We start from the raw sequence: 13,059 nt of genomic DNA on the forward strand, positions 1-13,059 counted from the left end.
ATGACCTCATCAGAAGAGTTTATATGATCTTGCAAAGTCATTATCTCGTCGACCTAGTTTTTAGACGGTCGTGAAGTTGTGAGGAGGTAATCGGACTTTGCTTTATTGACCAATGTAGTTTAGGGTTTTTTTTAGGCTTGGGCTGCATATGAGTTTATTTACTCCTACTAGTTTCTGTTTTTTGGCTATGGGAATTTTTTAAATTTTATTGAAAAAATATTGTTCGTTAAATTTGATATATATAAAATAAATAAAATTTATTAAATATTTAAAATATTCAAACACTGTTTTATTTTCAGTGGAGAAAAAAAAAAAAAAAAAAAAAAAAAAACACAAGAAATGATCGAGTTCGGACTAGAATGCTCGAAATTTGGTAAGCTTGAAATTTAGCCCTAACTTTATACACGACGTTTCTTCTAATGTGAAGCCAACGGCCAGGATTTAACTGTGACAAAAATATCCGTACCCGCCGCCCTAGTGTTAAAAGCAACATGATAGAACCGGAAATAACAATAATGTCGAGGCTATTTTCGCAAATATAAATACAAATCTTCTCCTTTCTCCTCCGGAGATCGGCGTTTACTTCCCACCGAAATTTCTCTCCTTGATTTCTCTCAGAATTTCCCTCTCAATCTCTCTCTGGTAAACCTAGTATCTCTCTCTTCCCTTTTTATTTCGGTTCAGAATTCTCTAAATCTAGATCATTTCCTTTCTGTTATATTTGTTTTGTTATTTCTATTTTCGAATGGTTTCTCTTCATCTCTTAACTTTATAGTTAGAAAGGGTATTTTGAATCTCCTGTTTGTTTATAGCATTTCTTTTTGTTCAACTTCTGCCTTGTTAATTCTTTTGCTTCTTTGATTGATTTAGAATATTTTGTGAATTAAATGACCTTGATGATCTTCCTTTCTTGATAACTGAGTTTTAGATTTGATTTTGGAAATAATTTTTTTTTTTATATATTTTTATGATTGATGCACTTGAATGATGGGTTTTATGTGTGATACAGAAGTGCATTACTGTTTTTTTCCCTCCTTTTTTATTGGAATATGGTCATGCTATTATCTGTTTATGCAGTTAGAATTAATTATTGATGTTGATCTAATTGTCTTGAGATGCTGTAGAGTTTCCATCTAAATTTGTAATTTTTGCTTTGATCAAGTTAGTTGATAGGATAAACATACCAGTTCAAGTTTTAGAGTCCTACTCCGGGAACTTCCTTAGAAACAATCCTGGTAGATATTGTTTTAACTTCTTCAAGTTCAATGAATCTGCTATGTGGTTTTTGCTTTTGAGATATTTAGTGTACTTCAGATGATAAAATCAGTTCTACCTCTTTCTGCTTAGTTAGCAAATTATGCTTTCATTTAATCTGGCAAGTAATGTCTTCTTGCATTTTGAGGTGTCTGAACTATATAAATTGTGTTTTGGTGACAGCCCTTGTAGGGAACATGTTAGCAGTTGCCTTCTCTTTTTATAGCATCACTTGTTAATTAACGGGCTTAAATTAATGCGGAATTTGTTTTAATCTAGAAAGCAGAACTTTCTTCACTGTTTGCAATTGCTTGGCACACGATGGTTTGAACTTTGAAGGCGTTCTCTGCAATTTTAAGCCTGTGTTCAGACATTTGCATTAGATTTGCTGTTACTGCCGGCCACTTGTTCTTGAAGATTGCTTTATATTTCGGGGTCAAGTTGAGGAGTCTTTTGTCACATGTTTGTCTTCCACTTGGTTATACTGTCTGGTTAGCATTATGTTAATAGAAATGCTTATTCCAAGGGGATTGGAAGTAAATACAGAGCATTTTTATGCTTCTGAGGAAATACACTTCTGATACATGCTTTTTTGCTTTTATAGTTATTACATGTAGGTCATGGTCTTGAAGTGCAGTCAGCTGGTCACAGGTAGGGGATACATTGCCTATAATGTCTATAACATAATGGTAATAGCCTGTCGCAATACAAATTTTTCTGAAAATTTTTCAAAGTTCATGAAATAAATACATATTTAAAGATGTAATTAAATTAGGATATACAACTAAATAATAGACACAGATAAAATAAAGACATAAATCCCTTATTCTTGGACATCATTAGTATTAATTTAAAAATTAGGTTTTAAACATACTATTTAATTTATGAAAATTTCAATGGTTAATTTCGTGATTTTTTTTTTAAAAAAATTTGTTCTGTATGTTAATGGCTAAAGTTTTCTTTGATATTATTCTCCAAGTATTTATGTATTTACCTAAAATGATTTTAGAAAATAGCAATAAATTAGAAAAACTAATAAGTAACTCACTATTTGCTCTCTGTCGCTTCAAAATCACCCTGTCTATGTGATGATTATGGCCTTAAGCTCAAACTTTTTAGGGAAATAAAGGATTTTACTTGGTTATTGGGAAAATTAAGAAATAGTCAAGAGAAAATGGCAACATGACTGGAGAGAAAATGAAGAGGAGCTGAATAAATAAGCTAGCCTTTTGCTTCCCTTGGCTTCATGTGAATACAGTAAAAACATCCAAAAATTTTCGACAGAAAAAGGCTTTAATGACCCTTACGTAATCCATTAAATAACAGCCAAAGGTTGGTTACGCCATCGCCGTTGTATAATGGCCTTTACAACATCAACTTTTATAATCCATAAATAACGGTAGTAACGTTAACGCCAAGCAAAAGATTTATTTAGATAATGAACTGGTCGTTAATTCAAACCATATTGTAGATATGGACACCAATTTTTCTGTTGCTTATTCTTTATTGATGCTTTAAAGGTAGATTGCTAGCGACGTAAGCCAAAATATGCATGCATCAAGTGCTGTTCTTGAACTTCGTAAGAAGAGGGAAAAAAAAGATTTATTAGAATTACAACAAAATGGGTATCTTAAATTCATGCTAAATTTAGTATAGGGAAAGAAATGCCTTTTTTGGATATTTCTTCAAATTTAAAATAAAAAAGAATTTTTTTAAAAAAGAACTTGATTGAAATAGATATTTGTTACGTTTTCAGTCTCTATCAACCAGTCTTCATGTATAATTCTTCAACCATCCCTAAAATTGCAGAAGCATTCTTTGAATTTGTAACTGTAAAAACATCATGAAGTTTTTCAAAATATATAGTTGGATCCTTGCTTTTGTTGTTGATCGAACTGGATTGGTCAAAACCTGATAGGTGCATCTGAAGTCAAGCACGGAAATTTTTTTTTTCTTTTACAGAACTAGAGAAAAAAAAATTAACTGTGGGATTTAGTCAAACCCAGAATCAAACTAAAACCAATAAGGAATTGTCTAGTTCTGGTCTCTTGAAGCTTTGGATTGGAACTGCCTGTTCTGGTTCAGTGGCTACCCCTTGCTTGTAGGTCAAATCATTTTGTCTTCATGTTTGATTCTTGTCCGTGGCTTGTGAGCAGGTTACTATATCTGGATTTCTTGAGGGCTTTTTACTTTTTTTTCTTTTCTTTTCTTTTGTTAATAATGTACTACCATAGTAAACCAATTATTTTGTAGCTTTCTTTTCTCAATAAAACTCGAAGTTGAAAAACTCACAAAGTGCTGAAGGAAGCTTTGATGTGGTGGAGACAATATTTTGTCCAGCCATTTTGAGGCAATTTTCATTGTAATGTATCACCTACAAGCTTCTATTAGTTTGTTTCCTTCTAACGCATTAGGAATATTCTTTACTGGGAGGGGGTTGCAATTTTAGACACATGGGTAGAGACAACAGAGTGATGACCCTTTTCTTCCCTTTCGAACATTTCAGTGGTGTGATGGTTTCTTGATATCATGCTTATGTTTGTTGATTTGTTCCCCTTGTTTTGCTATGTTGTTTGCAATTGCCTTCATTTCTTTATCTCTTTTTTAGTAGCTGAAGTTAAAACCTAACCCACCGAACTCCCTGCCTCTGCAACCCCACCCCAACAGGCATGCACACATTGTTGATGCTTTTGCTTGACTTAGTTTTTCATAGATACTAATTACCTTGTATTGCCATGGCCATGTAGTTCTTTCCAATAAAAACTGATGGAAGTTATTCTCTCCTTAATTATTTTCATACAGGTGCTTTGCATATTAATATAGTGAATAGAAAGGTGAAAATGGATTTGAATCCCATTAAGGATGCATTTGATCGTGTTGCAAAGAAGCAAAAGCTGTCCAGTTCTAAAGCTCAAGAAGTGATCGACCAGATCATGCAAGAAATTGAAAATGCAGTGGAAAGAATACGGTCTGAACACTCTGGTGCTGAATTTAACTATAAATCTGTTCTTGATGAGCTTAATAGAAAGCTGCAAGAAACTTCTCCTCTCAGTCAGCTGGAAGGCACACAGAAGGAACTCAATATAGCCCTGAGCAAGTACCCAAAGCAGCTAGAGAAATCCTTCAACCCAGATATTTCCAAGGCTTACAGAAACATCGACTTTGATACCCACACTGTCAACCAGATCATTGCAAGCCATTTTTACCGACATGGCTTGTTTAGTATTGGTGACTGCTTCATACATGAGGCCAAGGAACTAGAATCTACTATTGCTATGAGATCCATGTTCTCTGAAATGTATCTGATAATAGAAGCTATGAAGGATCGAAACCTAGAGCCAGCATTGAAATGGGCTGCTGCCAACTCTGATAAACTTAAACAAAATGGTTCAGACCTTCAGCTGAAACTTCATCGCTTGCAGTTTGTGGAAATACTGCAAAATGGAAGTAGAAGTGAAGCTCTTGCATATGCTAGAACAAATATTACTCCTTTTGCATCCAACCATTTGGGTGAAATTCAGAAGCTCATGGGCTGTCTCCTATGGGCTGGAAAGCTTGATCGCTCCCCATACTCCGAATTACAGTCTCCGGCTAATTGGAACACAGTGGCTGACGAGCTAACCAGGCAATTCTGTAATCTTCTGGGGCAGTCTTTTGAGAGCCCATTGAGTGTGACAATAGCAGCTGGGTTTCAAGGTTTACCACCACTTTTGAAGTTCATGACTGTGATGGCAGGAAAGAAACAGGAGTGGCATTCAATGAAGCAGTTGCCAGTGCCTGTAGAGCTGGATAAAGAGTTTCAGTTCCATTCCATCTTTGTATGCCCAGTGTCTAAGGAGCAATCCACTGATGAGAATCCCCCAATGTTGATGACCTGTGGTCACGTGCTGTGCAAACAGTCTATCAATAAGATGTCAAAGAATAGCTCCAAAACCTTCAAGTGCCCTTACTGTCCATCTGATATCGATGCAACACAGTGTAGGCAGCTGTATTTCTGATGTGTACTCTTTACGTGTACATTGTCATGTATCAAACTCTCTCCTCTCTCCCTCTTTTAAATGTATGAAATTGTGTAGAAACTGTTGGTGGTGTGTGTTGTCTAGCCAAGGGCATGCTCAGTGGCAAAGCTGGTCTATTGTGTACTGTTTGTTGATGCATTTGTTGTAAATAGAAATTCTTTTCACATCAGTGTTTGGGAATGAATGGACAACTGGTTCCAGGACAGGCACCACTCTAAAGCTTTGTAGTACCATGCCAAACTTTGCAGGGATCCAATTTCAGCTAGGGAGCATTGGGCCTAGAGCTCCATGCCCATAAACAAAGATCAAGATTTGCTTCCCCCCAAGTTTCCTGGTGCCAACACTAAGGTGATTTGTCAAGACTTTTTCTACCCTCTAGGGGTTTGCATGATCTGATAAATTGGTGAAAGCAAAAGTTTATATCATCTCTCAACTTTTTATGGAAGATGATCATTCATTATACAGTGCAGCTTTTGAGTAAGCAAAAAACAATAAACGCACAGGGAGACTCAAAAGAAGGCATCATTATCATTCATCAATATCTGGCTTCTTTCATAATTCATATGGCCAGAAATCGATGAATCTAGAGTTTTTTGGCTGAGGGTGTACAAATGCATGGTCGTACTTGATGGTGAAACATGCATGAGATAGTAGATGAAGAGCTGCAACTTTATTGGGATTTGGGTAAGTTGGACATATTTGCAATGGTGTGCTTGTTCTATATGCCACCATTAAAAAAAGGAAAAAGAAGCAACACAAAGCAGGCAACTCATCAATGCCACTAAAAAGCTTTGAAGTTGTATGCGCAATTTAAGGAAAAATCATCACCACCACTCCCTGAAGAGCTCATTACCCCATTAATTCCACCTCTGGATTCATCTTCTTCATGCAGTTTCACGCTTCTTGAAAAGGCTCCCTTTTCTCCTTTCGCAAACACGAGCATATTTAAAATTTGAAATAAAAATCAAATAATAATAATAATAACTAAATGCAAAATTAATAAGAGGTTAAAAGTCATTTGATGATAAGGTGGTCCTTCTCCTGGGCATGTGATTAGTAATTAAAGTAGGAAGAGATGAGATAATGAGGTTTATTTCATATGTCATTAACTGTTGTCCATAATGTTAACCGTGTGTAGTAGGATAAAGCTAATGCTGAGTTGAGCATAATTTGTTCATGTTGCTTCCTTGGATCCCCATTTCTTCTTTTTCCCTTTTTAATCCCACTACTTAGCCTACTCTGTAAAGCTACTCCTCTTTTCATTATTATTATTATTACTACTATTTGGTTTATTTTGCACTTTAATACATCCTATTTATGTATAGTCTAATTTAATTTCATGGTAAAAATTATATAATTCATATGATAAATTCAAGTTTATTTCGTTAATAAAACATTAATATTCAATTGAAAAAAAAATCTTATCAGAAAATATGTAAAAACATGAATTTTGTATAATGTTTGATTTCATGTATTGCTCAACACCTGATTAATATAAATTAAATGATGAATACTTAAGAGTAATAATTTGCAACTCTTATCTGACAGTTTGGCATGTTATGATGAATGATTTTTTTTTCCTTTTTTTTTAAAGGAAAAGAAAAAATCTTGATTTTTTTTTTCTTTTTTTTTTTTGGCATATCCTTGTTTAAGATTATGAACTGACATGATTATGTCCACTCACTATGGGAACCAACAGCTTGGAAGCAAATGAGACTTCTTCTATTCAATCAATATGCATGAATCCTCTCTCTCTCTCTCTGTGTATTTTCTATATGAAGAAAATCTGCTCTGCCTTTTTCTTTATTAGTGGGTGAATCCCTTCCACTAAGCATCCAAAATTTTGGATGAGTGGGACACATTCATGGGTGTGTTTTTGTTTCCATTTAATTTCTTTTTTTTTTGTTCAACTATTAATTTGCCCAAATCTTTCATTAGTGCGCAACACATGAGAAAGGGAGAGAGAGAGGTGCCAAAAATAAAATAAAATAAAATAAATCATACTCAAGTGTACATTCCACAATTCCAATCAAATGCTTCTTCCCACATTTCAAACCTTTCATTATATTCATCTTTCACATTTCTAATATATTTAATATTTTGCTAAATAAATCTATTAAAGGGAATAAAACTTTTCTTCCTAATTGTCTTTTCTCTCATTTATAATTGGTGCTCCCAATTTTGAATAATTTCATTTCTTACAAAGAAAGGTAATTCAGTGAGAATCTTTGGTTAGATGATTCATTCTAATAATAAAGTTATATTATTGTGATCGTATAAAAATATATTGATTAATCTCGATTTAATCCCCATCATGATATCTAATATAATTATTCAATTGAAATGATGCTGACATGAAATTTAATATATTTAAATATTATTCTATTTAATAAAAAGATTATTTAATAAAAAGATAATCAATTATGAAATTTCTAAAATAGTTTAAAACATGTTTTTCAAACTTTTTTATCAAATAATAAATGAAAGGATGTATTTAGAGTTTTCATTTAATTAAATTCTATACTAATCATATGATTAGGACCAAATGAGGAAAAAACAAAATCCTCTCATCTCCCCCATTGAATTTCCCAAAAATAAAGCGTTTCCATACAATCTAATTCTGAGCTCAATTTGGCATTTTCTTCAAAATTTCATTTAAGCCCATCAACATCATTATAATTCACATAAGCAACCAATTTTAAATAAAATTACATTTTCATATACATGAAACATTTGGGTGCAAAATAAAAATTTGGGACAATGGAGACAAAAGCAAACCAGGATGTGCATCACTGTCCTAATCCCTTTCATCTCATTATCTTTTCTTTTCTTTGCAGAAAGGGCCTAGCCGTCTGCTACTTCTTGTCTCTATTATGGGCCTGGCTTTACTCAATCATTTTCCCTCTTTTTACATTTTTTTTTATTTTTTTTTAAATATTTCTGTGTATCCCATAATATAGAAAATAAAAAAATAATTCAAAATCTGGCATTTTCGAAACCGTGCAAATCGCTAACCCTGTTCATATGCTTTCTCATAATCGCCAATTTAGCCAATCTCTCCGCTGCTCTCCACGCCGATGTCGGCGTAATAGGCTCAGGCTTCTCCTCCGATTGTTGAATTCTCTGCCTTTGGCTCTCCACCAGCTGCTGTCTCCGTCTATGCACTTCAGCGAGCTCCGCCTCTAAGCTGCGCAAATGATCTATTGTGGAGCCGTCACTCGACTGCATCATCAAAGCTCGAGCCGAGGATAATAAATGATAAGCTCCAGACAAATCTTTATGATCCATTAATCGCTGAGATTCAGCTATTGCTCTAGTGGTGATGTGAAGGTCCTTCAGCCATTGGATATTGGGCACTGATGATCGAACGGTTTGGGGGCGGGGCATTAACAGTGCTTTTTCTTTAGATAAGATTGGCTCCTGCGATAATGGGTCTTTAAACGATGACTGTACCGATAATATATGCTGGGACCCATTTGAAGCAGCTGGCACTTTCAATTCTACGAGTAATTCTCTCTCTTCCTCGGCGTGGAGATCCCCAAGCCGGACCGAACCGGGTCCAAATGCACTGGGCCGACCGGTGAGTGAGTAAACAGCTGATATTTCTGCAGGATGTGAACCGGAAATAAACCCGATTTGAAGTTTAAGATCTTGAACCACAACGCTTAACAATCCACTCGCGTACTTGGCCAATGCATCCTCAGTTGGCGAGTTCTTGCACGCGCTTATGCTTCCGAGACTAATGGAGTGCACAGGAATTTCCATGTGAGAAAAACGGGTCGACGACACGATCCTTGATGAACGTTTCTGAGCAACCGAGTTCACATAGGACCGGTCATCTTGACCGTTGGATATAATGATAATGCTGGCAATGGGATTCTTCACTCGGCGATCTTCAATCACTTTCGTGGCCTTTTTAAGCGCGTCGTTTGCACTCATCCCTTGACCAGTACTCCCCAGCGCATCAACAATCCGACGTGCCGATCTCCGTCCTTCGACCGTCATCCTCCTCAACGGCAATAACCGCTTGGACGTCGCTGAGAAGGCCACAATCGACAACCGATCAGTGGAATTCAATGAAGATATTAGACGGCGCATCACCCGTTTCATCATTTGTGAATTTACCCCGCGCATCATCTCACTCACGTCGAGAACCGTCACCAAATCAATGGGTGGTCGGCGTGCCGCTGGAGACGGTGGGGCTTTCACCTTAAGTATAACAACTTGCGTCTGGGAACTCTTCCCAACTGTGAGCAACGCAGACTCCGGCAACAAACTGACCTCCACACTTTTAGCATTCACCTTGAAGGGATTACTAACTTTGACTGGAGTTGGATTGACAAGAAAGCCTTGAAACTCTTGAGTTGCGTTCTCATCATCATCTTCGACGTCGTTTTCTTCCAATTCAGGTATAGGATTGAAGAGCGAACCGGGAGAAGGAGACATGAGAGGCTCATCGTCGTTGTAGATTCTCAAGTTCCTGATTTTTGAAAGCTCTTTGAGCTTTTCGTCTGCTTTCTTTATTTCTGGTTTGTGGTGGACAGAGAGCAAAGGTAGTTCTTTCCAGGTGGCGCGACAAACAGGGCACGTAAGGAGCTTCTGCTTCTTCACGTGTGCAGCTACGCAAGGGAAGTGGAACACATGGCTGCATTCCGCTGTGAAGATAGCTGCTCCTTGAGCACTTTTCACGCTCTGCAAGCAGATTCCGCATCTACTCTGCAAACCCAAAAAATAAAGCATTTCAGCGATCATTGAAAAGGAAACGTTCCATATACTTTAGGATTTGATTGTAATAAAAGGAAATACAATACTTACTCTGGAGAGACGGAGGCTGGCTTTGAGAAGAGAGAAGCTGGAGGGGGAATTCGGAGAGGAGGGATTGGATGAGTTGAATAATCTTGGGCTGATGCATTTTTTTGTGGTTGCAGTTTTGCATTGGAACTTTGGGCTGTTGGGTACCGACGATGTAGGAGTCGTAGCCGTGGTTGTCCGGCACCGGAGACTTGGGCTCGATACAGACTGAGATTTTAAACGGGGTGTTGATGGATTGGAGAAAAATCCAAACTTGGAGCTTATTCTTGGGCTATGGGTACTGGGGGCGGTGGTGGCAGTATTGTTTTTGGAACGTTGTTGTTGTTGCTGCTGCTTCTCTGTGAATACAGTGGTTTCTCGCTCTTTAGGAATGGATGTACAAAACGCTCTTCTCCAACCAGTCACCATTGTGAAATAGAAAACTGTGTTTTCTTCTCAGAGTCTCAAAGGGCTGTTTTCTGAAGGATTTGATGAGTGTCAAATGGATTGAGCATGAAGGAGGTGAAATGAGAAATGAAGAGGAGACAAATTAAAAGAAGTAGAAGCAGAGGTTGTTCTGTTTTTTTCTCTTTCTTTCTAATGGCTCCCAAAAGATGATTACTGATATGAAAAGCTCTCACTGTAGCTGCCAAAATTTTAAAACCCTTTCTCTCTCCCTTTATTTTTCTCTCCGGGAATTGCTTCGGTAGCCGAATGGGACGTGAAATATCCAATAAAAAGGAAAAAAAACTGGAGAGGAAAAAGGCAATTGTTACATTTAAAGCAAAGTTGGGCATCGGGATTTGTATTGTGACTGGCAGGTGTAGGTTGCTACCAACAGTACAAGTCAACGGAATTGGCTCTCTCTCTTTTGTCTTTTTTAATAACAGGGCACTGTCCTACTAGTTACTCCCACGTTACGTTTCACCGACTTCTCTTTCAACCTTCAAATGCACAGAATAGATTAGAAAAAAACCGCATGCTCCGCTTAATCGGATTAGCAAAGATATTTGGAGTTCATCCTAGCAGAACGGAAATCGACCTGCAATCTTAATTCATCTACTCCAATCAAATAAGATCCAAATATTATAATTTTTAAAATAAATTTTCGATTGAAGTTATCAAGGGCGCATTTTGATTCAGTATTTGGACTTACTCTATGCTATCTTACCACATCTTCACAATCAAAATTACTCTTCACACCATCACCCATCTGAGGGTCTCTCTGTGCGTGCAGAGGTGATATTTTGTTTGATTGCGAAGCAGTAAATGAGAGAGATCTTCAAGATTTGGCTCCATACGGTTAATGTGTATATCCGTATCCATTTCGAGTTTTACCCAAAAAAATAATAAAAATAAAAATTAACAGTGACAGCAGCCATTATTTTGAGCACAGCGATCCCTAGGGAATGAAGAGGCACTGAACCAGAATATTAAAAAAATAATAAAATCAAATAAAATCAAAATTCCTCTAAGAAAATCCCAATTAATAAAATATTGGGCCATAATTAAAATGGTCTAAATCACTTGGCAAGTTACCGTTACTCATATATATATATATATATACTTTTTTGTGTATAGATAATAATTTATATCTAAAAAATATTTTTTATGAAAATTTTTTATAAAAAATATTTATTTCATATTTTGAAAATAATAAATTATTTTTTTAGAATATTTTTTAATGAAAAAATAATTTTTTTACTAATTTTTATATACATCTCAAACCACATACAAATATTTCCATAACCAGTAGAATTAATATATTTAAATCGAATATTTAAAAATTAATAAAAAATATTTTTTAATATATATAAAAAATAAAGTGAATAAAAATTATAAAATGGATGAATATTTAATTTAAAATAAAACTAATAATAGCTGCTTATAGACTAGTTTTTAAATATTTATTTAATAATTACATTTAATTTAATTGTTTAAATATTTATTAGTTATTAATAATATTTAATAATTAAATTAAATATTTTTTAATTTTTAATTTGTATATTCAAAAATTAATATTTAAGTCTTAGCTCTGTTAACTAGCCTATTATAATAAATTAAAGTGCATTCTCTCTAATCATTCAGGCTAATTATTATGATTTGAAAATGAAATGAAAAATTCAAAGAGAGAATGATTGGATAATTTTATTTATAATTTCTATTATTAGATAAAATTATATATATATATCTGTAATAATTTTTTATAGTTAAAATATTTAAGTTCAGATTATTTTGTTTATTTTTATATAAAAATTAAAAAAATAATGTGAAAAACGAAAATTATGATAGCATACGTGGAACGTTGCAGGGTAATCTGAGAAAGAAGTAAAGTAGCTTCCCAAAAAGCATCACTACGACGGTTGAGTTGACATATTTGACACCACTTCCTATCTCTGTCAAAAACCAAAAACATGTCACGTGCTCACCCCATAACGCCGTTACCTCCGCCGGACTGCTCGCCGTCTTGAGATTTGAGAATACCTTCCAAGTGGACGGCGTTAGTCAACTCCTCCTGCTTTTATCGATACACAGCTCGTGTACGGCCGTTAACAAACGCCACAGTAAATTATTTAATTTAACCTCGTTTACCGCGACTAAAATCTGTTTTTTTTTAATTATTTTTATTACTGCTTCTGCCTTTTTCTTCTCACGGTTGACTATATTTTTGTGTTTCTACGTTCACTCTTGGATGTCAAGCTTTACTTTACCGGCTACCGGCTGAGGTTAGTTTACTTGTTTTTTTTTTCCCCTTCCATTGATGTCCCATGTGGCACGTGATTATCCCTACTTATGCTGGCTACGGTTTTTAGCATAAATTATTGATGTACCCAAACAATACTTTATTTACGTAAATTTCATTTTGCTCACTTTAAAATAAATGAAGTCTTTCAAAAAAACTCATACATTGTAGCATTTAAATCTCATATTAGACAAACTATATAGAAAAAATCTAGACAAATCACATAGAGAAGATATGAGGGAGAAAAAGAAT

The 13,059-nt window shown here is 35.2% G+C and overlaps 2 protein-coding genes across 3 annotated transcripts; one reads left to right on the forward strand and one right to left on the reverse strand.

Moving 5' to 3' along the window:
- The first annotated feature begins 494 nt into the window (after positions 1–494).
- LOC110628348 (protein RMD5 homolog) lies at positions 495–5,442 on the forward strand. 2 transcript variants are annotated; one of them, XM_021774982.2, is made up of 3 exons: positions 517–642; positions 1,859–1,905; positions 4,057–5,442. In XM_021774982.2, exons 2-3 carry the CDS (start codon positions 1,875–1,877, stop codon positions 5,250–5,252), a joined length of 1,227 nt encoding a protein of 408 aa, XP_021630674.1. In that variant the 5' UTR covers positions 517–642; positions 1,859–1,874; the 3' UTR covers positions 5,253–5,442. The 2 variants fall into 2 exon arrangements, with proteins under 2 accessions (XP_021630675.1, XP_021630674.1); XM_021774983.2 differs by lacking the exon at positions 1,859–1,905 and having other exon boundaries at positions 495–642.
- Positions 5,443–7,952: 2,510 nt separating this feature from the next.
- On the reverse strand, positions 7,953–10,811 carry LOC110628501 (probable E3 ubiquitin-protein ligase EDA40). The gene is made up of 2 exons (XM_021775188.2): positions 10,089–10,811; positions 7,953–9,989 (listed from the first exon to the last, which is right to left on the reverse strand). The coding sequence occupies exons 1-2, from the start codon at positions 10,491–10,493 to the stop codon at positions 8,250–8,252; spliced, it is 2,145 nt and encodes a 714-aa protein (XP_021630880.1). The 5' UTR covers positions 10,494–10,811; the 3' UTR covers positions 7,953–8,249.
- Between the last annotated feature and the right edge of the window lie 2,248 nt (positions 10,812–13,059).

This window comes from Manihot esculenta, chromosome 12, assembly GCF_001659605.2.
Source record: "Manihot esculenta cultivar AM560-2 chromosome 12, M.esculenta_v8, whole genome shotgun sequence".
NCBI lineage: Eukaryota > Viridiplantae > Streptophyta > Magnoliopsida > Malpighiales > Euphorbiaceae > Manihot > Manihot esculenta.